This window comes from Equus quagga, unplaced genomic scaffold (genome assembly GCF_021613505.1).
Source record: "Equus quagga isolate Etosha38 unplaced genomic scaffold, UCLA_HA_Equagga_1.0 226_RagTag, whole genome shotgun sequence".
Taxonomy (NCBI): Eukaryota; Metazoa; Chordata; class Mammalia; order Perissodactyla; family Equidae; genus Equus; species Equus quagga.
Window position 1 is genome coordinate 332,616 of NW_025799809.1, and position 25,817 is coordinate 358,432.

Consider the following 25,817-nt stretch of genomic DNA (forward strand, 5'->3'; position numbering starts at 1 on the left):
AACATTTACCTACACACCCCTGGTTACAGAGCTAAGACTAGAACTTGTATCTCTTGACCCCTTAGCTCCTTATAAATGTCACTAATCCTACATGCCTCTTTTATGATCCTAGTGGGGTTTTTCTAATAAGCTTTGGGTACATTATGAAACAATATAATCCAAAGTGCTTTTCCAAAACAATTAAATTACTTTAATCATCACATGAAGTTAAAGTATAATTTGATAATTGTCTCTTTGAATATAACCAATATTTAGGATTCTGCTGTTGTCATTAACAATTCAACACAATAGCAATCAACAGCAAACTGGGCAAGCCATGGAGGGAAACAGAAAAGCAGTCTGTCCTCACAGGGGTTCAGCTTTACTAGGGGAAGGGGGTGGGAAAGGGGTGAACAACTCAAACATCACACTCAAGAGATTTCAGAACAGATAATAGAATCAAGGGAACACAATAGAAGAAAACTAAGACAAAGGCTCATATTATTCCCAATAACAGCATGGTTTGCTTTCAGCTGTGGTGTCATCCTGGCAATTACTGAGGTTAACTAATTGGGAGGAATTCTTAATTTCATGAAATTTAATAGAGTCAAGTTAAATCCTCCAGGACTAAAATATAACAGTTATGCTTGCTTACACATGGATACCGTTTTCAAATCAGCATCACATTGGACACTTTTAAAAAGAAAGAAGATTGTTTACCTTCTGGTTCCAGCAGTTTGGGGATCTTCAGTTCTTGTTCTGCGATTCTAAAGGCCTCCTTCAGATTGTCTTTGTTGGATCTATGCTTCACACTCTTCATGTCAATCAGGTTTGGTCGCAAGGCGTGAATGATGGCCAAAAAAGCCGTCCCATTTCTCCAGCTTGACTTAAAATCTGTCACACTGACAGACTCATACCTTTCACAAAAGGACGAAAACATAATAAAGACTATTTAAGAGAATATTTCAAAGCGCCTCCGCTATAGTCAACAGTAACTAAAGCAAATTTCAGTGAATCAAATATACAAACCATTCGAGGAAAATATTTTATTTTAATCTGGTGATCAAATCAAAGTGAAATGACAAGTTTGGTGAGGCTCACAATCCCTTAAACATCGATTCCTCCATGCTCCTTCCAGGTCGGTCCCCACCCTGCTCCCCACGCCCCTCAGAAATGCAACCACTGCTCTAATTCTCACCATAGCTTAGTTTTGCCCGTTCTAGAACATCCTATAAACGGGATCATAGAGCATGTGTTCTTTTATGTTTGGCTTCTATGGCTGAGCATTACATTTTTTGTAATCCACCCACGTTGCTCTAAGTATCAGCAGTTTATTCCTCCATTCATTTTTATTGCTGGTTAGTATTCCGCTGTGTTGTATTCCAATCTTTTTGACATTTACATGTTCATTATCATTTTATTTATTTTACTTTTATTAAATACTTTTTTTCATTTTATTACTTTTTATTGAGGTCACATTGGTTTATGCTCATTTAGAAGTCACAAATGGGGGCCTGATTCATCTTTAGAAATAAGAAAATACAACATAGTCTTACATCTGAGTCCTAGATCATCACAGAATATTGAAATAAAAGTTACCTAATAATACCACCAATTAAGGCCAAAACTAGGATAAACTCCCGATGAATTACTTAAGAGTTACGAACTACATCTTAATAAGTTTAGCATAAACTCTATGGTTGAAAAAAAGGAAGGACATGGAGAAGAGATAAACTATGGTAAAATATATGGACTTTGAAAGGGTTTGAAGCTTAGTTATGCATAAATGAAATAAATCTGAATATGATGCAGTAATGCTCTTCACAAATGCTATGCTTTAGATTTTAACAATTTAGGAAACTGAAGTAAAACTTTCTCTACATGATTCAAGAAAAAGTTTATCTAATAAACTTAAAACTTACAAGATATGTATGTTTGTGTCCGTCACAGAATACAGAGGATGAATGACAACTAAAGAAGCATAAGCCTGAAGGCAGAAATTCACATCTCAGCCTTTCCTTAGCACAGAGTCACTCTCATCGTGACAGGGCTTAACGACGTATTTATGACGTTATTTACCCAGACAATGCTATGATGTGACAAGGAATGCCTTTTGAACTCTACAGCTCTTCCTGTGGGGAGCTCTCCTGCGTCCTACTTTCTTCTCCTAAACTCCATCCCAGCGACTGGTTAAACTGAAAAAGTAAACGTCTCCCAAGAGCAGAAGACATTTTTCAATTCAAAAAAGAAACTACGAGCACTAACTTCCCTCCGTCATCCCCACTTTTTAAAAACACATAGTTTCTTGTCTCTTTGTTTCCTGAGCTGTGAGTTGCTACAATGGGGACCATGGCCTTTTAACAGAGTCATACACAGCTCGAGGAGAAAATGTTATGAGTTGGTTACTGATCACTCATTTGTTCATTCATTCATTCAAAACACTTTATGGAGCACCTACCATGAACTCTTATTACGCTAAGCTCTGGGGATACACAGTCAATTAAGACATGGTCCTGGCCTTTAAAGAGCTCCTAGTGTGCTAAAACTTTTTGAATCTAAATCTACGTTCCAGATGCATAAGGGGATTGTGCCTGAAGAAACAGATATTTAAAGGCCACCTTATTTCCACAGTAATAGGCCACCTGAACATAGGGGTGGAGGTGAGGCTGGTTACCTAGATGATACCTCCTTCCAGCCTTCAAAATCAAGAGTGGCTGAGCTCATTGACCTTCATATTTGGAAGACTCACTATGAGAGGAAGATGGATAGTGAGCATTTTCTTTTCATGAGATGGGAGTGTTCAGGTGGTTGCTATACCCAGTCGGCCTGATTGCCAGACCTGGAAGTCAGTAAGATTGTTTTGGTGGGTTCAGCTGTCCCGAGTGTCTCCTCTGGTCATAGCTAACTACTTACGTGGCACATTGCTCCTGAGCCCACAAGAGAAGAGCGTTCTTTGCAGACATCTGCCATCTTTCTTGGGCTTTGGAGCATTTCTTAGCTGGAGGACTTGAGGTAGGAGATGAGTCAACCACACTCACGCTGTCGGGGGAAGGTTGATCATAATTGCAAGGCAGAGTCTGGGCAAGCTCCTCAATCTAAGGAAGACAATACTAAGAGTTAACATATACAGAATCATCAATTAGCAGCACTGAGGAAAAACCTTCAGTCAAGACCTAAAAAGTATCATATAACAGTGACAGTTTACTTATGGTAAAATGAGCACCAGACAAATCCTTGAACAACAGCATTTGTCCTCGGGGGCCATAGTTAGGCTTTCTTTCAGTGGACCTGGGTCACTCCTTGCCCTCACTCAGGCATGGTGTTCCCCTTGAGGGCTGGCATCTATTCACCCCCTATCGTGCTTACAGAGCACTTTACTGGTGCTCAACAACTGTCAATCTAAATTGAACTGAACTGAATTGAGCTCCTAGTCTAGAGATCTTCAGAGACACTGGGTCAATTAAAAGGCATCCTCGATTACAAACCATTAAGAAACAAATATACAAACAGAAAAAAAAATAGTCAAACACATGGAGGGATAAGTCCCAAGAAAGAAAAAAAATTGCTATTAAGTATATGAAAAATAACCTCATTAGTCATTTAAGAAATCTAAATGTATACAGCAAAAGGACAGTTTTTTCATACATAACACATACATAGCACAAAAAATTTTAAAAGATAACATCCAGTGATGGTGAGAGTATGAGAAAGTGGATATTCATGTATTGCTGGTAAATATACAAATTGGTTCAGTTTTTTGGAGGGCAATATGATAATACCTACAGAAAACTTTAAAAGATAAATCCACAAACAGAGCAGAAGTATTACCGAGAGAGCCAGCTCTGATGGCCTAGCGGTTAAAGTTTGGCACGCTCAGCTTCAGCAGCCTGGGTTCAGTTCCCAGGCACAGAAGCAAACCACTCATCTGTCAGTAGCCATGCTGTGGCAGTGGCTCACATAGAAGAACCAGAAGGACTTACAACTAGAATATACAACTGTGTACCGGCGCTTTGGGGAGAAAAAAACAAAAAGAGAGGAAGACTGGCAACAGATGTTAACTCAAAACAAATATTCCCTAGGGAAAAAATATATATATATATATACATATATATTAAAAAAAAGGAGCATTAGTGAGAGAAGTACACTTTAGATAGATTCACCAGATAATCAATAATAGCCCATTTGACCAACATAATTAACAAACTTGATCTGATTGGTTTATACCATTGTACCTAAAATGGTAGAATCAACATTCTTTTCAAGTGCATATAAAATATTTACCAAAATTGACCATGCTGAGCCATAGAGCAAGCCTCAGCAATTTTGAAGGACTTTTCGAAATCATTAAGATTATATTCTCTGACCACACTGAAATTAAGCTAGAAATCAGTAATGAAGATATAACAAACAAAATCCGCAAGTATTTGGAAATTCAGCAATATACTGTTATAGAATCCATGGGTCAAATGAAAAATCATAATGAAAATTACAAAATATTTTGATCTGAGCAATAATGAAAATACTATATTCATGGACTAGAAGATGCAATATTTTAAAAACGTCAACTGTTTCCAAATTGTTCTATACATTCAATGGAATTCTCATTAAAATTCCAGGAGATTATGTATGTAAAGTAATAAGTTATTTATAAAATTTATATGCATAGTAAATCAACATGTTGTATACCTTAAACTTACACAATGGTATATGTCAACTATATCTCCATTAAAAAATATTTACATGGACATGCAAACAGCAAAGAATAGCCAAGATCATCTTGAAGAACAAGTTAGACAACCACACCATCGGATGTCAAGACTTACTATATAGCTACGGAAATTAACATAACACTGTACTGGTGCGAGGATAAATAATGGAACAGAGCAGACAATCTGAAAATGGAGCCACACATATATGGTTACTTGATTTATGAAGGTGACACTATAGTACAGTAGGAAAATGATGGTCTTTTCAATAAACAGTGTTGGGTCATCTGGATATTTTCCATATGGATAGCCATATGGAAAAAATAAGTCTTGCCTGCTTCAACACAACGTACTCAAAAAAAATCAACTCATTCTTGAAAGACTGCAGATCTAAATGTAAAAGTGAAACAAGCTTTTAGAACTGTGCTGTCCAATACAATAGCCGCTAGCTACATGGGGCTATTTAAATTTAAATAAATTAAACAAAATTTAAAATTTAGTTCCTCAGTCATACTAGCCACATTCCAAGTGTTCAATAGACACAAGGGGCTAGTGGCTACTGTTCTGTACAGTGAAGCTATAGAACATTCCTGTCAATGCAGAAAGCCCCATCGAACAGAACTACTCCAAAAAATAGCAGGAGAATATCTCCATGATGTTGGTAAAGGGGAAGATTTTTTTAAAGGACATAAAAAGTACCGGACACACACAAAAAGAAGTTGATAAAGTTGAACTATATTAAAACTACAAATGTCTGTTTATTAAAAGATTGAAAAGGCAAAACCAGAGTCAGAAAAGATATTTGCAATTTATATATACACAGCTAAGGATTTGTATCTAGAATATATTTTATTTTATTTTTTTCAGAATATATTTTAAAGATTCTATAAACCATTACACACAACAGCACGGCTAAAATAAAAATTTTTTAATGCCAAGTATTAGCAAGGATTGGTGCAAGGAACTCTCATACTCTGGTAACACTGTAAATCAGAACAAGTTTGAAAAGCTATTTGGCAGGTGTTTACTAGAGCTGAAGATCACATGGCCTTTGGCCCCACAGTTCCATTCCTAGATACACCTGCAACAGAAAGGAGGGCTTGTAGCATGAAAGGGCATATACAGGAATGCTCCTAGCAGCTTTATTCAAAACAGCTAAAAACTGGCAACAAAACATCCATCCATCGAGAGTAGAATGGTAAGTAAGTTCTGGAATACTCATGTAACGGTACATTCGTGCACAAGAATGAAAAAGAAAGACCGATCGATACATGCTTCAACGGGATGAATCTCACAGACACGATGTTAAGGGAAATAGGGCAGACACAAAGGAGTATACGGTGTGTGCAAGAGAATTCAGTCATAACTCACTTTATATGAAGTTGAAGATGCTAAACTAATCAATGATAAAGATCCAAACAGTGGTTATCTTTAAGGAAGGAGTGCAGTGACTGGGAGAAGGACCTGGGGATTCTGAGATGCCAACACCAATGTTCCATATTTTTATCTTCAGTTAAACAGTGTTCATGTGGATGTGTTAATTTATGAAAATTCACCAAGCTCTACACTTAAGATTTGTGCATTTTCTCTATGTGTGTTATACTTTTTTTTTTTTTTTTTTTTTTTGCTGAGGAAGATTCACCCTGAGCTAACACCTGTGCCAATCCTCCTCTTATTTTTTTGTTTGTGGGATGCCTCCACAGCGTGGCTGGTAAGTGGAATAGGTCTGCACCCAGGAACCCGGGCCACCGAAGCAGAGCATGCAGAACTTTAACCATTCAGCAACAGGGCCAGGCCCCTGCGCTATACTTCAACATATAAACTTTTGTTGAAGTGTGTGCTATACTTCAACAAAAGTTTATTTACAATATTAAAACAAAACCAAAAACAGTTTTAATTTTGCAAATCTTACAGCCCAAAAATTTCATTTCTAGAAATTTGGTTCCTGGAAATAATTAAGATTATATGCAGAAATTTTATCTGAAGGGCAGTCTTTCTGGAATTGCTTATAGTCGTAAAAGATCGTGAGCATTCTAACTGTCCATTAACAAAATATAATATTTTACAATAGACACCATGCTTCCATTAAAATATATATAATTTCAGAAAGATGTTAATTAGAACAGGTTGAAAACAGTATGGATAGCATGACCCTATTTTAAGATATATGTATATGACTATATATATTAATTCCTGCTGCATATATCATGAAAACTATCAAATTATTTAAAGTGATTATCTGTGAATGGTGGAATTATTGATGACTTTATCTTCTTTTTGTTATCTATATTGAAAATTTTAATTATATTTCAAATACCCTGGAAAGTATAGAGAAAAAACATAATAAATGCCTACGAATTATCAAATTTTAACATTTTACCACATTTGGTTCATATTTTTTTAAAGAAATTAAACACAGATACAGTTTAAGCCTCTGCCTTTCCTTCTCCAATTCCATTTCCTTCCTTTCCCAGAGGGGAAAAAAACCACAATCCTAAATTTAGTTGTCATCATCCTCATGCATATTATTCTAGTATAACTACAAATGTAGGTATCCAAAAGTAATACATAGTCTGGTTTTGCATGTATTAAATTTGATATAAATTAGTTATGTAACATTCTAGTTTTTCTAAAATAGGCATTTTTTTCCCACATAATTTTTAAAGTTATTTTTAAAGTAATTATGGAGATATAGAACATGTAAGTTTTCAGGTAGCTGTAGAAAATCTGCACTAATTCAGAATCCAAGACCTGAGAGAATATACTTATCAATCATAAATGCCATAAAGTCAGGACTATAACTATCTCATTCATTGTTATTTTCTTGGTGTCCTAAAACAGAAGCTAGCACACAGTAGGTGCTCAGAAATATTTGCGGAATGAAATCAATCTATGAGTCATTCATGGATGTTGTAGGATTATTAGATTGGACAAGTGTCCTCAAAAACACGGAGATTTTACACAGTTTAATGGGTTAGTTTTCAAGAATTTACTCCAAAAGCTTCCTACTCTCTCTTCTGAGAAAGTAAATAAACAATAATAAGCAAAAATTTACCACAGTAGGTTCTACACAGACTGGTGCTGTTATCATGGATAATTCAGGATATAATGATAATTCAGCATTCAATTTTCAATTGAAAAATAACATAAATGGCAAAAAGGTCTGCTACATATTTTCTACCTGTCAAGATTTCCAGAGTGTCCTATTTCTGGAAGAAGCTGAGGACTGATTCTGGCATCAAGTCACACATTGCATTACACTTATTTCATACTTTGGTAATTGAAATAGAAAAAATTTTCAGATCATCAGACTACTTACATGAAAGTGCAGTATAATTGTCCAAATTAGGCCAAGAATAATGGATGGTTTTCCATCTATAATGTCAGTAATATGAATGTTTATTAGCTTGATCTGAAAAAGAAAAAATGCAGGTTAAAAGGAGAAAACATTTCACAGCATTTCTGTCTCTTATGAGTTTTCAAGTGAAATTCACACTCACGGATCGGCTTTGCAGGAACGTCAGGGCATGCTCTATGTTGATCCTACACTGGAATGGATTGGATCCTTTATCTCGAGGCTAGGAAATTTAAGCAAAACATATTGCTCAGAAATAGGAAAATTTTTTTACATCAAAAAATTTCCTTAATGTCATTTTAAAAGCTTACCAATTGTTGTCCTGAGAGGACTTCCAGCAGGTCCAGGAGGACATGCCCCTTTCTAATGTCTGTGAAGAGGTCTGATATAACCGAGGGAGGGGTGTGCTGCAAAACGTCACCAGAAAAATCATCATCCAAATTTTGGCCCCAAAACACAATACCTTTAAGAATCTCATAAATGTGCTTTGTATCTTCACAAAAGCTAAGACTGGGTAGTGATTTTCTTCATAACTAAGGGAATGATAGTTCCATATCAAAACACAATAAGAAAAATGGTGAACTTTATTTATCTCATGGCAAATTTCCAGTAACAAAACACTCTTTCAGCTTTCACTGTGAGCTAAAAGCTGTGCGTTGAAATAGTATTAAAGATATTCAAAATCAGCCAGTGGTGACCCATTTGGGGAGCAGATTACATTTCTAGAGTAACCTGTTTATGAATTTACCCTTTTCAGAATTACGACCACTGTGCTAGGATGAGTAGCCTGCGAGAAGAGGCTCATTCATTTTGTATCTAGGTTATTCCAGGCACTTGGCATCGCTGAGAGGCAGGACGGCACAGTGATTAAGATCAAGGCCTTTGGGTCCAGACTCCTGGGGTCTGTATCCCAGCGCTATCATTTACAAGCTCTGAGACCTATGGGCAAGACATATAACTTCTCTGTACTTTAGTTTCCTTATTCTTTAAACAGAAATACTACTACCTGGGGAGAGGTTTTGAAGTCATTTAAATGTAATGAGTAGTCATTACATTTAAAGAGCTTGGGACAGTGTCTAACACAGAACACTCAATATACATGAATCATTACTATAATTTCATTTGCTGCTTTACATATTTTTATAGCACTCTCTCCCATATCCTTAACAAAACTGCCCTTTGTGTTGGGAAAGAATAACAAATACATCAAAACATGATCAAGGTGACATTCAGCACGTTGTTTTAACCTTTGACATGTCACCAGTGCCAAGTTGGGGACTCAAACTGAGGGAGCAGGAGTAACATATATATTTCCAGCTTAATTTGCTCTTTTTTCCTCACCTTTGCCAACTGTGAGTTTATCCAGCAGGTGAAGGTTTTCTTCTGAGTGTCTTCCTGTTTAGCTATTAAAAAAGGACAACAGCAGTTACTGAATGAGAAGCCTCAGAAACATCTTGAACATATCAAACCTTCAAAGTTTTGTCACTCTGAGTCTGTGCTTGTGTTTCACAATCTTACAAACTTTCTAGGAATTAGTCAATTTCAGATGTTCGTCAAGAAGTGTTTTGGAAATAGGATGCTGATATAAGATATTTTTTAAAGCCACAGGTTAGCTGATGAGAGACAATGGTTTTTAAGACTTTTTCCTGACGAAAGAATGAAGTCCTTACGTGGCCTTGACAGTGCTGTGCTAGGAACCGTGGTGACAGAGAAGACTTCCTAACAAGAGGACCTGCAGCCTAAGCCAAAGCCAGGCCGTATTTAAAGATAAATTCCAGAACATCGGATGACGTTTTAAACGGCTCATAAAGTCATGGCAGGATAGTCTTGACCCTTATCATGCAGAATCTACTGCCACTGAATTAACTGTAAATGAGCTGCAATTAGAGTCAGAGAGACCTGGGTTCAAATCCTGCCTCTGTTACGGAGGAGTTGGTGACCTTGAGCAGTTTCCTCACGGAGTAAGGTAAGAAGCACTCACCTCTAGAAGCTGTTATGAGAATTTAATGATTCACTAGAAGTGGATAGTCTCTGGCACATAGTAAACACATAAGAAGTACTAGCTTTTACTCTTATTAACCAGGCAGAAGTCAAAGGAAAACCCTAAACACTCAGAGTGTACGTTCCCTTCCTCCCCAGGGCAGGCGTGGGCCCCACACCGACTCCATGCTCCCCCCAGCCTCCTACCCCCTCAGCTTCAACTCTGAGGCCGAGCGTTAGCCCTGCACACGAGGACTGACTGGCCTTGTCCCCAGAGCTCCTTATTCCCCTGGACAGGGAGAAGCATAAGCCCAGACACCACTGCTCTCTGCACGCAAAGCTCACAGCCTGTCACCACCGTCTACCTCGAGTTCATGAGGTCTCATCTCACTATGCCTTTAACCTGGCCGTGTCCCCCAACACACCCCCCCACACACACACCCCTCCCCAGACTCTCAGACGCCCTCTGTTCTCTCACTCTAATTTCCATGTGACTCTGCATATCTCCCAATTTTTCTCCTTAACTCCTGAAACCCTTCCACTGATGACGAAATCCATAATACACCCTCAGCAAAATCCCCCACGCACCCACTACCCTCTCTGGGCGGGCTTGGCCTTTCTGCTCTAATTGAAACCTGGCCCTCCTCTGAGCACTCCGCTTTCTCTGCAGCCCTTTCAGGCAGTGGCTTTGCTTTCTCTTATAAGCAGCCCTTGGACCACACTGGTTCCTTGTTCCTCACTGCTCCTTTCAGATCACTCTCCACTCTTTGTTTCTGAATGCTCCAGCTTTGACTCTCATGTCATCAGACTGTCCCCACTGTTACAGTCATATCCTTATCTCTGTCACTCCTCATCATTTCTCAAAGGTTTTAGCTCCTTCCCCACTGTCACCCTCTCCAATACAACTCCTGTCTGATTCTTGGCAATTTCAATATACATAGAGATGAACCTTCCAACCTCCTGGCCTCTCCGTTTCTTCTGCAATAAAGTTGCCTTCTGACCTGCCTCAACCACTCACTGTCATGGTCATACACCAGACCCTGCGTTACTAATAACTACAACTCCTCATAATGTCGATTTCATGCATTATCATCTCTGAACATCACCTCTTATCTTCACTTCATTCCCTCCAGCGCTCCAACTCTAACAATCCTTGGGATCCATTAACAACTCCATGCCATTGATTCTGCCCATTTTCACTGCCCTTCACCTTCTTGATATCCTTCCTTTCACCCTTACCCATTTTAAACTCCATGATCAGTCACTACACACACTCTCTTGTGCCTCTCATTTTATTGTGTGTGCTTGGTACGTGACCACTACCCTCGGCTCACTCATGCCATTCATACACGTGCTGCCGAATGTGGCTGGAGGAAAACCCATAACTGTGTTGACTGGTCTCACCGTGACCCCGAGTGGGTCCTAAATGCTGCCCGGCAGTCATACTATGGCCCTCTACCACTGCCCTGGACAGTAATTTCACAGCCTCTCCTTCTTTCACAAACTTTCAACAGGCTCTCCCATCCTTACTCTCAGCTGAGAACTTGCTTCCCAGGACACTTAAGCAAGCAATCACCCACTCTCCCTCATCTAACACCTACCAAAATGTTCTGCCTCCAGGAGGTAGGACAGAGCAGCGATTAAGTGTATAACCTCTCAAGTAGACTGCCTGGGGTTTGAATCCTGAGCATGCCATTTAGTATTGGCTATATAAGGAGGTTATCAAAACTGGGGTCATAATAGTACCTTGAGGATATTAAATAAGTTATGTATTTAAATGATACAATGTCTGGCAGATAATAAGCATTAAGCAAATGTTAGTAAATATTATTTAAAAATATTCTGCCTCTAACCTGTTAGCATGGATGAACGAGTCTTGCTCAGACCTAAGCTGATCCCTTCACTGGTTCAGGAGATCCCATCCCTTTGCACCTATTCGAGAACATTTTGCTCCTTTCCCTCCTGTACCCTCCTCTTGTTCTGCCCTCTCTCTGGGACCCTTCCCATCAGTATAGACCCATGCTGTTAATTCACCCATCTATAAACAAAAACAGAAACAAACTCCTCTTGACCACAGTTCCCCACCAGCTACTCCTTCACTTGTCTGCTCCCTGTTGTGGCAAGGCTCCTCAAATACAGTTGTCTCTGTTCACTGTCCCCAGGTCCTATCAACATTCTCTCTTAACTGAACCCATGCCAATCAGGCCCTCGCATTCCACCGAAACTGCTCTCTCATCAAGGTCACCATGAATCAAGGTCGTCAGTGACCCCCCTCTCACTAAAACCAATGGTCGATTCTCAGCCTTCATCTTTCTGGACCACCAGCAGCATCCGATACAGATGATCACTCTCTCCTCCTGCCTTCAGGACCCTACACTCTTGGTTTTCCTCCTACATCACATGTTGGCTTCTCTCTCTCTCTCTCACACTTCACATCCAGTGCCTCAGGAAATCCCCTTAGGTTCACTTTCAAAATATATTCAGGATACGACCACTTCCACCACTCCACTCAACCACCCTGGTCCAAGTCACCTCCACCTCCCCCTCCACCTGGATTACCGCGATAGATTCCTAACGGGTCTCCCTCCTCCAGCCTTGTCCTCTAAATACTATTCTCAACACAGCAGCGAGAGTGATATTGATGAAACGTTAACTCAGATCAGGAAACCCCTTTGCTCAAAACCCTCCGAGGACTCCTCACATCACTGCTTATGATGGCCTCATGGCCGAAACCATCTGCCACCACCACCACCACCACCACTTCCTCCTGGCTCAATCCACTCCGGCCACTCTGCTGCCCTGCCTGTTTGTCTCAAACTCTGGAGACACATTCCCACCTCAGGGCTTTTGCACTAGCTGTCCTTTCCTCCAGGAATGCTCTTACTACAGATAGCCCCCGAGCCTAACTCCCTCTTCTCTTTCAGATCTTGGTTCAAATGGTGCTATATCCATACCATCTGTCCTGACCATCCTATTTAAAACTGTAACACCCCAACTCCTGCTCCCCGTTGTTTGCTCTATTTTTTTCTACAGGACTTACCACCTTTTAGCATTCTGTGTAAGTTATATATATAGTATGTTTATCATTTAATATCATGCTCTTCTCCCAATAGAACCTAAGCACCACATATGGAAAGATGTTTTATCTGTGATATATTCCAAGTGCCTAGAGGAGACTGGCCCAGATTAGGCTCTAAATAAATATTTGCTGAGAGAATAATAATATTGATTTTACTAAGCATTATTATTGTTACATGTTGTTTACGAAACTGAGCAGGTCAATCTACCTTTATGCACTTACATTCCTCTTTTTAAAGTTGTCTGTTCTACCTTCTGATACATTGTTTGCCTTTGACCCTTCCCACTCTGCCTCATTAATCTCTATCTAACAGCTGTAATGGGCTGAAATTGTTCACAAGACATCTAATTTGAGTTCTTGACAATTTTTGAATCTGATAAGAGTTTAGGCTGAAGCATTGAAGAGAATCTGAATAAATGGAATTTTAGTGTGTTTACAAACGTGATTAGAGAGTAAAGATGCACTTGGCCTCGCTGGGTTTTTTCCCTTATCTTTTTTAATCCATTTCATTTTTTTCTGTATTATCAGCTTAAATTAGTTATAGCCCAGTGACTTACACATTATAGGGTGCTCAATAATTGTTAGCTGAACTGAATTAAGTTCTGACAAGCCAACTGAATAGCTGAGGCTTTCAAGGGTCATTTCTGTTTTATATAAATTTCACTTAGTGGAAGAATTACAAAGAAACACAATTTAGTCCCATAAATCAAATGGTACTAAATCGTCTAGAATCTTTGAGATACGTTTTCACTGTTTTTCCCCCTAATATCAGTAGATGGTAAGACAATAATTTTTAAGCATATACTGACACCAAAAAGTATACTGAGGGCTAATTTTGTTCCTCAATAGAAAAAACTAGAGAACAAGTTTTTATGATTCCGGGATCAAGTTACATGCGCACAATGTACATCAATCAAGCCCACATGTAAGAGCAGGGAGGGCCCTAGCCATTACTATAACAATAAAGCAGAAATTCAAATCAAAAACAAAACAAATAAAAAAAACTAAAGATGACTCTCTTCAGATCCTTATGGAACTGAAAGAGATTTCTCTTTCTAGGTGATCAAGTGTGAAAAAGAAATTTATTGGCAATACGACCAGGTCCAAAGCCAGAGTCTGCACTAACTTTAGGGGAGTCATGGGGGAGGCTGCAGAGGGGTACCTTTAAATCACCAGGGAGGGGAGAAGCACTGGCAGAGAACTGAGCCTTACGTCCCTAAGGAGACTAGTGTTCCACGTCCACCTGGAAATCTCAGCCATTTTTTGACTATTTCCAAGTAAGATGAGGGATCATTTCATTTCCATGCGAGGCTAGACAAAAGGCGTCTTGGTACGAGCGAACTGAGGACCGTGAACTTTCTCAGGTTGAGAAAAGCCCAGCAAAACCAGGGCTCTGACTGGATTATTCAAATTGGAGCACCTAATCTCATATGAGGTGGCACTGATGAAAACCCCTGACAGGGACACAAACTTGAATTTTAAATAATCAAAAAATTTCCAATGAAAACATTGCTATTCCTGTCCTAATTTGAGTAAAACCTAACAGAAACAAAGGAAAAAACAATAAGAGGAGCAGTCAGAACAAAGCCCCACTAGTACTCTCCAGGGAGCAAAGGAAACAGCACAAATGAAACCCTCAGAAAAGGATTTAGAAAGAAAACCTCCCGGCTTTTAACTAATTCACTGTCCAAACTTAGAGAACACGTCTTCATCCTGGAAATCAAACCTTTCAGCTGCAACAGGACCTTTTGCATAACAGCAAACAAAGATGTCCCCAGTGCAATTAAAACACCTTCGTAGCAGCTCAATTAAATGGTCTGGTAAGTGCCAGTTCATTTATCCCTTGACACATTTCGCTCGCATTTTCATACTGCCTTATCCCTGAAAAGCAGTATTAGTTCAATAGGAACCAGAGCCAAACAGCTCACCCTATGGCAGGATAAGTAACCTTTTGTTCTTTTCAAAGCCTGACCCATTGGGAAAAAAATAATTGAGAGCCACATGCTTTTAAAGCAACTTAATTTGAGTGGGTGAGATTTTTTTTAACTGTTGGGTTTTATTTTTCAATTTCCGGGGTAACTTTCTAATAAAATAATAAAACTCTTCTCAAAATGGCACATAGAGAATAGGACCTTTTAATCAGCAGATGTTAGGGATAAAAAAGGCAAAGAAAGAAAGAGAACAATAAAATCAATTATAATGATGAATTTCTGTAAAATGTCAAGTAACAGAGAAGGAGAAATTCTCTATCTTGATTTTTAAGACAAACAAGAAATATACATAACGTAGGAAAATGTGGTCAGTGAATTTTATTCAGGCCAGTATAGGTATCCTTGATTATCATTCTTGGAAAATATTGGACTGAATTTCAGAAAGAAGGCATAGAAGGCAAAGATTTTCGCTAGGAGTCATTACCATAAAAATACATTTAATCCCTGAGGGTATTCTTATTCAATCTGCGCTTTGTGAGCTGGCAACTCATATCCTTAGCCTGAAGGGAATTTAAATGAAAACAAACTGAGTTAAGCTCAATGAAAACGTATGGATTTTAAGTTCATTATAAAGCTCATTATAAAACTCCCATGGCTACTGGTTCTCAGCAAGGTCCAGTTTCCCAAAAGTTCATCCAAAATGCTGAGTCCAGGAGTTCGCCCCAGTAGTAAGAGTTGAAAAGCCATTCCCCAGGCATGAGAATCACTAGTTTACATGATTTACTTAAATACAGATCTATGCAGTATTACAATCTGGCTTTTCCAAGAGTGTTCTCTACCGCACGAGGTCAATGAGGAAGCTTTGCAACCCTCCTCTACCCAGGAATTTCTCTTCTTCCCTATTATTGGGTTATTGATAATCGGTTTACTGCACATGGCCCCAGACTCATTACTTTGAGTTTTAACTCTCCTCATTAAAATCTTTTGATCGTCCCTAATTCCTTAATGACTCAATTATAAATTCTTAGCCTCACATTCTAGGTCATTCATAATGTGATTCCAATCTACTTTTTCCTGACTCCTCTCCCATGACTTCTCCATTCACATCCTATTTCTCTAGCCCACCTAGAATATCTACAATCCCCATGTAAGTTTCACTCTTTTCTGCATTGCCATGCTATGTACCCTCTGGAATGGCCAATCTTCCCGTCTCCCTCTGCATTCACAGAGACCCCAGCACCCAGCACAATGCACATAGTGGGCATTTGATTGACATTTATTAAAACAAGTCATATCCTTTCCTAAACTGAAATAGAAATACTCTCTTCTGCCTCTGTCTCTCCTATAATACTTTTTTCTTTTCTTTTTTTTTTTTTTTTGAGGAAGATTAGCCCTGAGCTAACATCTGCTGCCAATCCTCCTCTTTTTGCTGAGGAAGACTGGCCCTGAGCTAACATCCATGCCTATCTTCCTCTACTTTATAAGTGGAACGCCTGCCACAGCATGGCTAGACAGGCAGTGCATAGGTCTGCACCGGGGGTCCGCATGGGGGATCCGAACCAGCAAACCCCGGGCCGCCAATGTGGAATGTGCAAACTTAGCCACTGCGCCACCGGGCCAGCCCCCCTCCCATAATACTTTATTGGATCTTTTCTTATTATTAGAAAGTAATATATAATACTTATAAAAAACATTTTTTCAAACAGCAATAGAAGATAAAAGTTAACCTTAACCTTCCTCAAACCTCCCATTTTCCTTTCCCAGATACAACACTAATTAACAGTTTCCTGTGCATCCTTCTAGATGAAGTTGTAAAGAACATAAATTCTAAGGGGAAGGGTATGGTTTTGTTGGTCACTAGGTCCCTAGCTCCTACAATAATGCCTTGCAAGTAGGAGGCACTCAGTCAATATTTGTTGAATGAATAAATGTATGTATATGGAAATTAAATGAATATATATGATATAGCTTCATATGTTTACGTTGATAATTCAAAAAGCAGAAATTTAGGTACACTACTTAAAGTTAAAAAGCATCTGCTATGGGGCTGGACCCGTGGCCGAGTGGTTAAGTTCGCGCGCTCCGCTGCAGGTGGCCCAGTGTTTTGTTGGTTCGAATCCTGGGCGCGGACATGGCACTGCTCATCAAACCACGCTGAGGCAGCATCCCACATGCCACAACTAGAAGGACCCACAACGAAGAATATACAACTATGTACTGCGGGGCTTTGGGGAGAAAAAGGAAAAAAATAAAATCTTTAAAAAAAAAAAGCATCTGCTAAACTATAAGAAATTTTTTAAAAGGAGATCATAACTCTTCCAAATTACCAGAAAATAAGAAAAATATATCCGGCGAATAAAAAGAACACAGTAGATATACATGAGCTGATGTGGATATATTCTTAAGTGAAAAAGAGCATGTTATAAAATAGCATGTTTATTATTACTCCATCTGTATTTGTTTTTTTAAAGATTGGCACCTGAGCTAACATTTGTTGCCATCTTCTTTTTTATTTTTCCTTCTTCTCCCCAAGTCCCCCCAGTACATAGTTGTATATTTTACTTGTGGGTCCTTCTAGTTGTGCTATGTGGGACACCGCCTCAGTGTGGCCTGACGAGCGGTGCCATGTCCGCGCCCAGGATCCGAATCAGCAAAACCCTGGGGCCACAGAAGCTGAGCGCGCGAACTTAATCACTCGGCCACGGGGTCAGCCCCCATCTGTATTTTTATTAGTATCGTTATACGTATAACCCAACAGTTTGTTTCTATCCTGTGGTCATTACCGCCTGCTGCTCATGTACTGTGGTCATGTCCCTGCCTGTGGTTGCTCTCCTACTCAACGTATGAACCTTCAAGTTCAAACTTCATGCTTTTGTGTTTTTGCTACCCCTAGCACAATGCCGTGTAGACAAGACATAATAAATATTTGCTGACTGAAAGACTTATAAATATTACAAGAATTGAGGATCAAACAGACTTATTGTATGGAGAAGAATTTAATTTACTGGCAACAGTTAGTAGGCCTATGTCTTATCCCAATCCTTGTTTTAATAACCCCCAGGCAATTTCTTTCTTCTACTAATAAAATGTCTGGAACAAAAGGGCATGTACTAAGGAGACCCTGTTGCCATTCCCTAAAACAACCCTGCCAACTCACTGTGAGCAGGACAGACACAGAAGGAGAACTAAATTCGGATGATAAGGCAACACATTTTCGCCATGTGTTCCAACAGCCGTCCCAAAGAATCTTAATCAAGCTATTATCCAATAGAAAGGGAGCTAAAAATAATAAGGCCACCTCTTCTATTGTTTATCATGGAGATTATAAACAGAAATACATGAAGAAACAAATCAAGGGAATAAAAACACACAGGCACACACAATCAAAACAAGAACAGCCTAAAATATTTGAAGAATAAACAGGAAAAGGCCTGTTATTTAACTACCAAAAGGGAGACTACTGACAGACAGAGAAAGCAGGGGGACAATTTACAACACATTTTCTTGCAACCAATCACAAGCAAACAAACAAGCAAGCAAGCAAGAAAAATAAATAGTACCAAGACTGAGATCTCGCTAATTGAACCAGAAAAGTGAGTTGAGAAGTTAACTCCCAGCTAACATATGTCCCAAGTACAGTGTGCAACCATCTCTCAATCTCCAAATTCTTTTATTTCACATAGTTCCCCCCTGGAGAATCCATGTTGTCACTATAGCAAAAACAGCACTTGCCTGTCAAACTCAGTATCCCAGGACTAAAACCACACTCCACCTCCCCACTTCCCAAACCTGTCCTTATGCCTGTTTCTATCTCATGGATTTGACACCCTCATTCTTTATCATCCCCAGGTACAGTCTACCACCAAAGCCTGACAATTTGCCTCCACATAGCTCTGGCGTCCATTCCCTTCTCTACATCTCTCGGTTCCCCTAACCCTCCTGCCCCAATCTACCATCAGCTCTGGCCTGGACTACTTCCATGGCCAACCAGGCCTGCTCCACTCCCTTCAATCTGTTCTCCACTTCAACCAGTAAATCTGAGGGTATTACCCTCTCCACCTTTGCTGGTTTCTCTCTACTCTCAGCATCAAGAGCAAAACCCATAACAGCCTAGGAGGTCCTGTGTGGTCCACCCCAGAGCAACTCTCCAGCCTGGCACACAGCACTCTCCCCCACCCAGGGCTCCAGCCCCTCCCTGCTTCTTTCAGGGCCTTTACAAGCTCTGTTGCCTCCTGCCACTCTGCCCCACCATCCTCTTCACCTAGCTAACTTCTACTTATGCTTAGGTCTCAGCTCAACTGTTGCATCCTGAAGGAAACCTAAATCAATGTGTCATTTGCTATTTGCTTTCATAGATCCAATCAGTTTTCCCTCTCTGTTTGGCACTTGCCTCAACTTGTAATTATCGACAAGATTAAGGGTACTGGCTCTACAGCCAGACTACCTGGGGTTGATCCATATCTGCCATTTATTAGCTGTGTCCCTTCTCATCTTCTTATCTATAAAACGGGGATAATAATACCTACTTCATAAATTGTTAGGGGGATTAAGTACTTACATTGACATAGATTAGAGGTCAACAAACTATAACCCGAAAGGCCAAATCTGGTCTGCGCCTATTTTTGTAAATAAAGTTTTATTGAAACACAGACATGCTCATTTGTATGCACACTTTGTGTAGTTACTTTCACGCTAAAATGGCAAAGTTGAGTAGTTGTGACAGACCATACGACCTCAAAGACTAAAATATTTACTACCTGCCCCTTTACAGAAAAAGTTTGCCCCTCCCTGGCATAGACCATAATTAGTCTACACAAATAAATATTAGCTCTAACATGGATGAACCTTGGAAACGTTATGCTAAATGCAAGAAGCCAGTTACAAAGTAACATATATGATTCCATTTGTATGAAATGTCCAGAATAGGAAAATCTCCAGACACAGAAAGTAGATCAGTGGTTGCCTAGGGCCAGAGGGGTGGATGATTTGTGAATGATAGCTAAAAAGTATGGGGTTTCTTTTTGGGGTAATGAAAATGTCCTAAAATTAAATGTGATGGTTGCACAAGTCTGTGAATATTAAAAAAAACTATGGAATTGTACACTTTAAGAGTTGTATGGTATGTGAATTACATCTCCAATCATATCTCAATAAAGCTGTTCCAAAAAAAATGAGTTAATATCTGTGAGATAGATTGATTATTATCTGTCTCCTCTTTAGCCTATGGGCTGCATGAGAACATGGGCCAAGACTGATTTTGCTCCTAACTTTGCCTGCAGCACCTACCACCATGCGTTTCATGTCGCACGAATGTAGAAAATAATTTGCTGAATGAGTGGTTAAACAGCTGGGGGAGGAGGGGGCAGGGCTTTGTTGTTGTTTTTCCCCCGTCAATGTAGAGATGTAAGTATTTAGTTTGTTGGGAAAATACATGACATACAACAAATGATTTCTGTTCTATTCTGGACCTCAGCATGTGGAATCCAGCAACTTCGTGTTGCCACAGGAGTGAACCACACCCTTGCGCAAACACCTGAGATTTTCACAGTGAGGCTTTTGTTTGCAGCCTCACTGGAACAGAGCTCCTGGCTCTCTGAGTAAGCAAATCTTGTATTTCTAGCACATGAGAATGAGCCCACAATACAGATAAAATGCCTAGAATCTGTGGTGCAGTTCGGCTCTCCTCTTTCTCACCTTCTTCCGACTCATCTGAGTTCCTCAATAAATATCTGTGATGTGAAGAAATCAAAGAAACTACTACATCTCTTTTAACACATATCTCTCACTCCTCACTCCCTTTTATCTAGCACATGAAACTGTGAGTGCTTTTCTTTGGAAAATTCAGATGTGTGAGGCTGTACTTTCCCCAGGGAAGCAGTCCCAGCCCATCTGACTTCTGAGCGCAAAAGAACCAGCCTGCACTGAAGAGATCTGTGCTGCGACTACAAATCTCGGATCCCTACGCTTCTGAATGGCGGCGAAGTACGCAGGCTTATTGTTTAAGCGCAGGTTTCTGGGTCCCAGCTCCCAGAGATTCTGATTCAGGGAGTCCACAGAGCTCACTCTGAGAAACACCTCTCTACAGTAAGTGGACTGATGTACATGTGGGACGTACTCTTGAGACAACACAAGGGAACAGGCGGGGCCCGGCAAAAATGGTGATGAAATAATAAACTCTGAGAGGGTAATACATTGTAGCTCAGTGTAAATCTATTATAACATAACACCCTAAGATGCACTTGGCTCAGGCCTGCTGAAGCAAGCCGGGTCCGGGAATAAGTGGGAACTCAAGGGTAAGGAGCAAGGACACTATTTCACTAAAGCCTTTTAATGAAGCAGTCAGGTAGGCATTTTTATAAATGAGAAAGCTGTAGCTCCTAGAAGATGAATGAGTTTTATTCGCTCGTTCAATAAACATTTATTGAAAGTCTACTGTGTCCTGAATACTGTGCTCTGGATGGAGGAGAAATCAAAATCCAGATGTGTCTGATACCGAAATCCATGTTCTTTTCATTATAATTCAAAATTGGATGAAATGTCAAATCCATGTCCCCTCCAGCTACCACCCTATCTCTCTCTTCCTCTTTAAACCCAAACTTCTTGAAAGAACTGTTTACACTGGCTGTCTTCACTTTCTTACCTACCACTCAATTCTCAAGCCACTAAAAGCTGACTTCTGCCCCAACCACTTCACTTAATTCTCAGCTAGGCCACCCATAATATTCCCATTGCTAAACCCCACGGATACTTCTCAGTATTTACTGGTTATCTTGAAACTTCTGACAGTGTTTACTAACTTCTCCTTCTTGAAATACTCTCCTATGGATTCCATGATACCACACTCTCCTGGTTTCTTCCTACTTCTCTGGACACCTCTTCTCAGACTGTTATGGGCTTGTTTTGCTTTTATTTTTATAATGTTTCCCCCTAGGCCCTTCTCTTCTTCTAGATATTTTCATCTACTCCAAGGCAACATATCTTTACCTTCAGCCCAGGTGTCTGTTTCTCCTGAGCTTCATGTCTCTATATCCTATTATCTTCTGGGTATCTCCACTTATGGTTCCATAGACACTTCAAACCCAACATTTCCTAAATGAGTCATCATCTCTAACCAACTCCCTCCCCCACCAAAGTTGTTCTCCTGCATTTTTTTTCAGTGAATGGTTCCATCATCCACTCATCTGCCCAAGAATATACCTGAGTCATCTTTGATACTGCTCTCTCCTTCACTTTCCCATACCCAGCCAATCAAAAAGCCCTGATAATTACCTCAATAAAGCTCAAAATAAAATAAGGTAAAAACTGTGTAAAGTCTTGAAAATTATACCTATTAGATAACTCTCCACACCCATTTCTCTCCATCCCCACTGGTACCTCCTAGAACAGGAGACCATGATCTCCCAGCTGGACCCTAATATCAGACTTAAACTGGTCTGTCTCCACACTCACTCCCATAAGACCACGCCCCACACTGCAGCCCGGGTGATTTCTAAAACCAGTTCCGCATATGTCTCTATCCAGAATCCTTCAACTGCTTCTTCCTGATCTTAGGAAAAATTCCAAACCCCTGTATGTTACATGACCCTTTAAAGCCTCATCTCTTCACATTCTCCTTCAAACTCTAAACCTCAGTCTCACTGAGCATCCCTTGCCTTGAATGCGTGTGATCAGCCTCATCCTCTGGTCTTTCACATGCTGTGACCACTGCCTGGAGCACTCTTCCCACCTTCACCCTGCTCATCTGCTAACATATTTTAGGACTAAGCTTAGAAATCACTTCCTCTGGGAAGCCCTCCCTGACCTCCAAGATGGGGTTAAGTACCCCTACTCTGTACTTCTACAGTACCACATCTTCCTTCTCTTGCAGCACAGATCCCATTACGCTGCACTAATCTATGTGCTTATCCTTACCCCTGTGATCAGAGCATGCATTTCAGGACAGCACATGCCATGTGCCATCCCATGTGTGCAGCATAGTGCCTTGTACACAGCAGGTGTTCAACAACACTTGTTGAATAATGAACAAATAAATGAATGGAGCTTTAAGAATAAATTAACCTATAATTTTAAAAAGCATACCAAGTAGTGGAGTAGTATGTCTTATCTTTAAAATCCTGCATTTTTCTCCAGCAAGTGACTGATACCTCTGTTCCCCTTCACAGCAAAATTTCATGAAAGCAGTTGATTGAGTCACTGTCTCCACTTGCTCACCTCTCAATCTCTCCCCAACCCATTCCAGTCAGGCTTCCATCTCCACCACGTGAGTGTGGCTAACTTGTCATGGCCACCAACTAAGTCTATGAGCCCAACCCGGTGGCCACTTCTCTATTCCACATGGTTGCCCACATCCCCTTCTTGAAACACTTTCATCTAGGGGTTCCCATCCATCACACTCGCCTGGTTTTCCTCCTTTGTCCCTGGCTCCTCCTTAATGTCCTTTGCTTGCTCCGCCTCTTCTGCTTGACCTCTAAACATTGAAAGATCCAAAAGGTCTGCGCTAGCTGCACAGTCCACAGGTGACCCCACCCAGTCCACGGCTTTAAATGTAAATATACAGCCATATGCTGAGGGCTCCCAAATCTCTCTAGAACTCTGGATCCTTACATCTAACTGTCTACTTGACATCCCCATTTGGATTATCAAATAAGCATCTCACATCAATCATGGCAAAAATAAACTCATGATTTCCCCCAAACTTATTCATCTACCAGTCTTCTTCACTGGATCAACTACTGAGTTGCTCAAGGCAAAAATTTAGAAATTATTCTTAATTTGTGAACATCCCCAGCATTCACAGATATCCTAAAAAATCCATGGTTCTTCATCTCATTGCTACCACACTGGTCCAAACTACCACGATATCTCACTTGGACTGAGATAAAATCATCCTAACTAGCTTTCCTGCTTCCCCTCCTGCTCCCAGATAATTCCTTCATCACCCAGCAGCCAGCGTGATCTTTTGGAAAATATAAATCAGATCACATTATTCTCCTGATTAAAACCTGCCAATGGTTCCCATCCACACACCTTACCTTACAGCTGACAAATGCCCCCGGTCCAGCCTGCCTCGACTGGCTCTGCAAAACTAGCTCAAACCACCCCTTGCCCACACCATCCAGTCACACCGGGCTTCCTTCACTCTGTGAGTCCCCCAAGTTTGTTTCTGTCTTTGAGCTTTCCCTTCACACTGGAATGCTCTTCCCCTGTTCTTTGCACAGCAGCTCTTTTGAATTACTCAATCGCTCCTTAAATGTCTCTTCCTCAGAAAGACCTGCTCTGACCATCTGATCTAAAGAAGACACCCAGGAACTATCACATAAACCCATTTTTTTTTGTTGTTTAAAGATTGGCACCTGAGCTAACAACTGTTGCCAGTCTTCCTTCTTTTTTTTCCTGCTTTTTCTCCCCAAGTCGCCCCAGTATATAGTTGTATATTTTAGTTGTAGGTCCTTCTAGTTATGGTACGTGGGACGCGCCTCAATGTAGCCTGACAAGAGGCGTCACGTCCGCGCCCAGGATCTGAACCGCTGAAACCCTGGGCCACCGCAGAGGAATGCGGGAAGTTAACCACTCGGCCACAGAGTGGCCCCACATAAACCCATTTTTAATCCTCTGCAGAGCACTTACCATGTACTGATATTTTTTCCTTGATTATTTATTCTCTGTCTTAACTTAAATACAAGCACCACCGGCATATGAAGCTTGCTGGAGTTGGTTGCCTCAGTATTCTCTTAACCTAAAACAGCACTTGATACCAGGTAGGGTCTCAGGAAGCACACATGGCATCAATGAATCAATGAACAGATTTACCTGTATTCACAAAAATCGTAATTATGTGATGATGCAGTAAGTGTGAATTCACCTGAACTTTGGAAACATTTTGTTTTGAAGACATAAAAACCTTCCGGAGAGGCTGGCCCGGTGGTGTAGTAGTTAAGTTCACACACTCTGCTTCAGGGCCCAGGGTTTGTGGGTTCAGATCCCAGGCACAGACCTACACATCGCTCATTAAGCCATGCTATGGTAGCGTCCCACATACAAAATAGAGGAAGATTGACAGGGATGTTAGCTCAGGGACAACGTTCCTCAAGCAAAAAGAGGAAGATTGGCAACAGATGTTCGCTCGGGGCCAATCTTCCTCACCCAAAAAAAAAAAAAAAGCAGTCTGGAAGTTATGCCAAGAAAACATTCAGAGAGGCAGACAGAGATACACAGCAGAACTAGTTCCCACTATTCATCATCCTACTTAACTGAAGACAAGGCCAACAATTCCAATGTTTTGGGAAGACCTTAAATGTTTCTCACATTTGAGAAGAGCTGTTTGTGCGCTGTATTTTTGAGCCAGGTGCCCTGCATCTTCTAGTATCTCGCCACTGATGTGATTGGTAGTCCCTTGTGCAGTAAAGACTGAAAAGACCAAGGTATGACCAGTGAGTGCTGCTCCATCCCAGAGGCACACAGCAATTGTGTGTGGCTACTCTTTCACCATTTTCTTCCTATACCCATTGAACGGGCATCACTGCACAGACAGTCAAGGACCAGGAGAGATTATTCACCCAGAATCTCATGTCTCTCCTCCAACCATATACACATTTAGAACTTTGAACATCCCATCTCTCTGATAAATCATTCATAGCCTTTTATCTACCATTTTTAAATGACTCTAGAAATACCTGGTAGTAGTAAACCTCAGTTCCCTACACATTGAGAACCACAAACAAGTTACCTGTTACCAAAATTTCCCAAATGTTTTAGAAAAATAGAGCCATTCAGAGAAACTGTAAACA

General features: G+C 40.3%; 1 protein-coding gene across 1 annotated transcript in view; it reads right to left on the reverse strand.

Moving 5' to 3' along the window:
• The window catches only part of LOC124233787 (nesprin-2-like), a 298,013-nt gene that overhangs the window by 219,168 nt on the left and 53,028 nt on the right, over positions 1 to 25,817 (reverse strand). Inside the window, exons 3-8 of the mRNA XM_046650989.1 lie at positions 9,382 to 9,443; positions 8,352 to 8,447; positions 8,186 to 8,263; positions 8,005 to 8,097; positions 2,893 to 3,074; positions 700 to 896 (exon numbers count right to left, since the gene is read on the reverse strand). Of these exons, the coding sequence (XP_046506945.1) occupies positions 700 to 896; positions 2,893 to 3,074; positions 8,005 to 8,097; positions 8,186 to 8,263; positions 8,352 to 8,447; positions 9,382 to 9,443 (708 nt within the window). The remainder of the gene's footprint in view (positions 1 to 699; positions 897 to 2,892; positions 3,075 to 8,004; positions 8,098 to 8,185; positions 8,264 to 8,351; positions 8,448 to 9,381; positions 9,444 to 25,817) is intronic.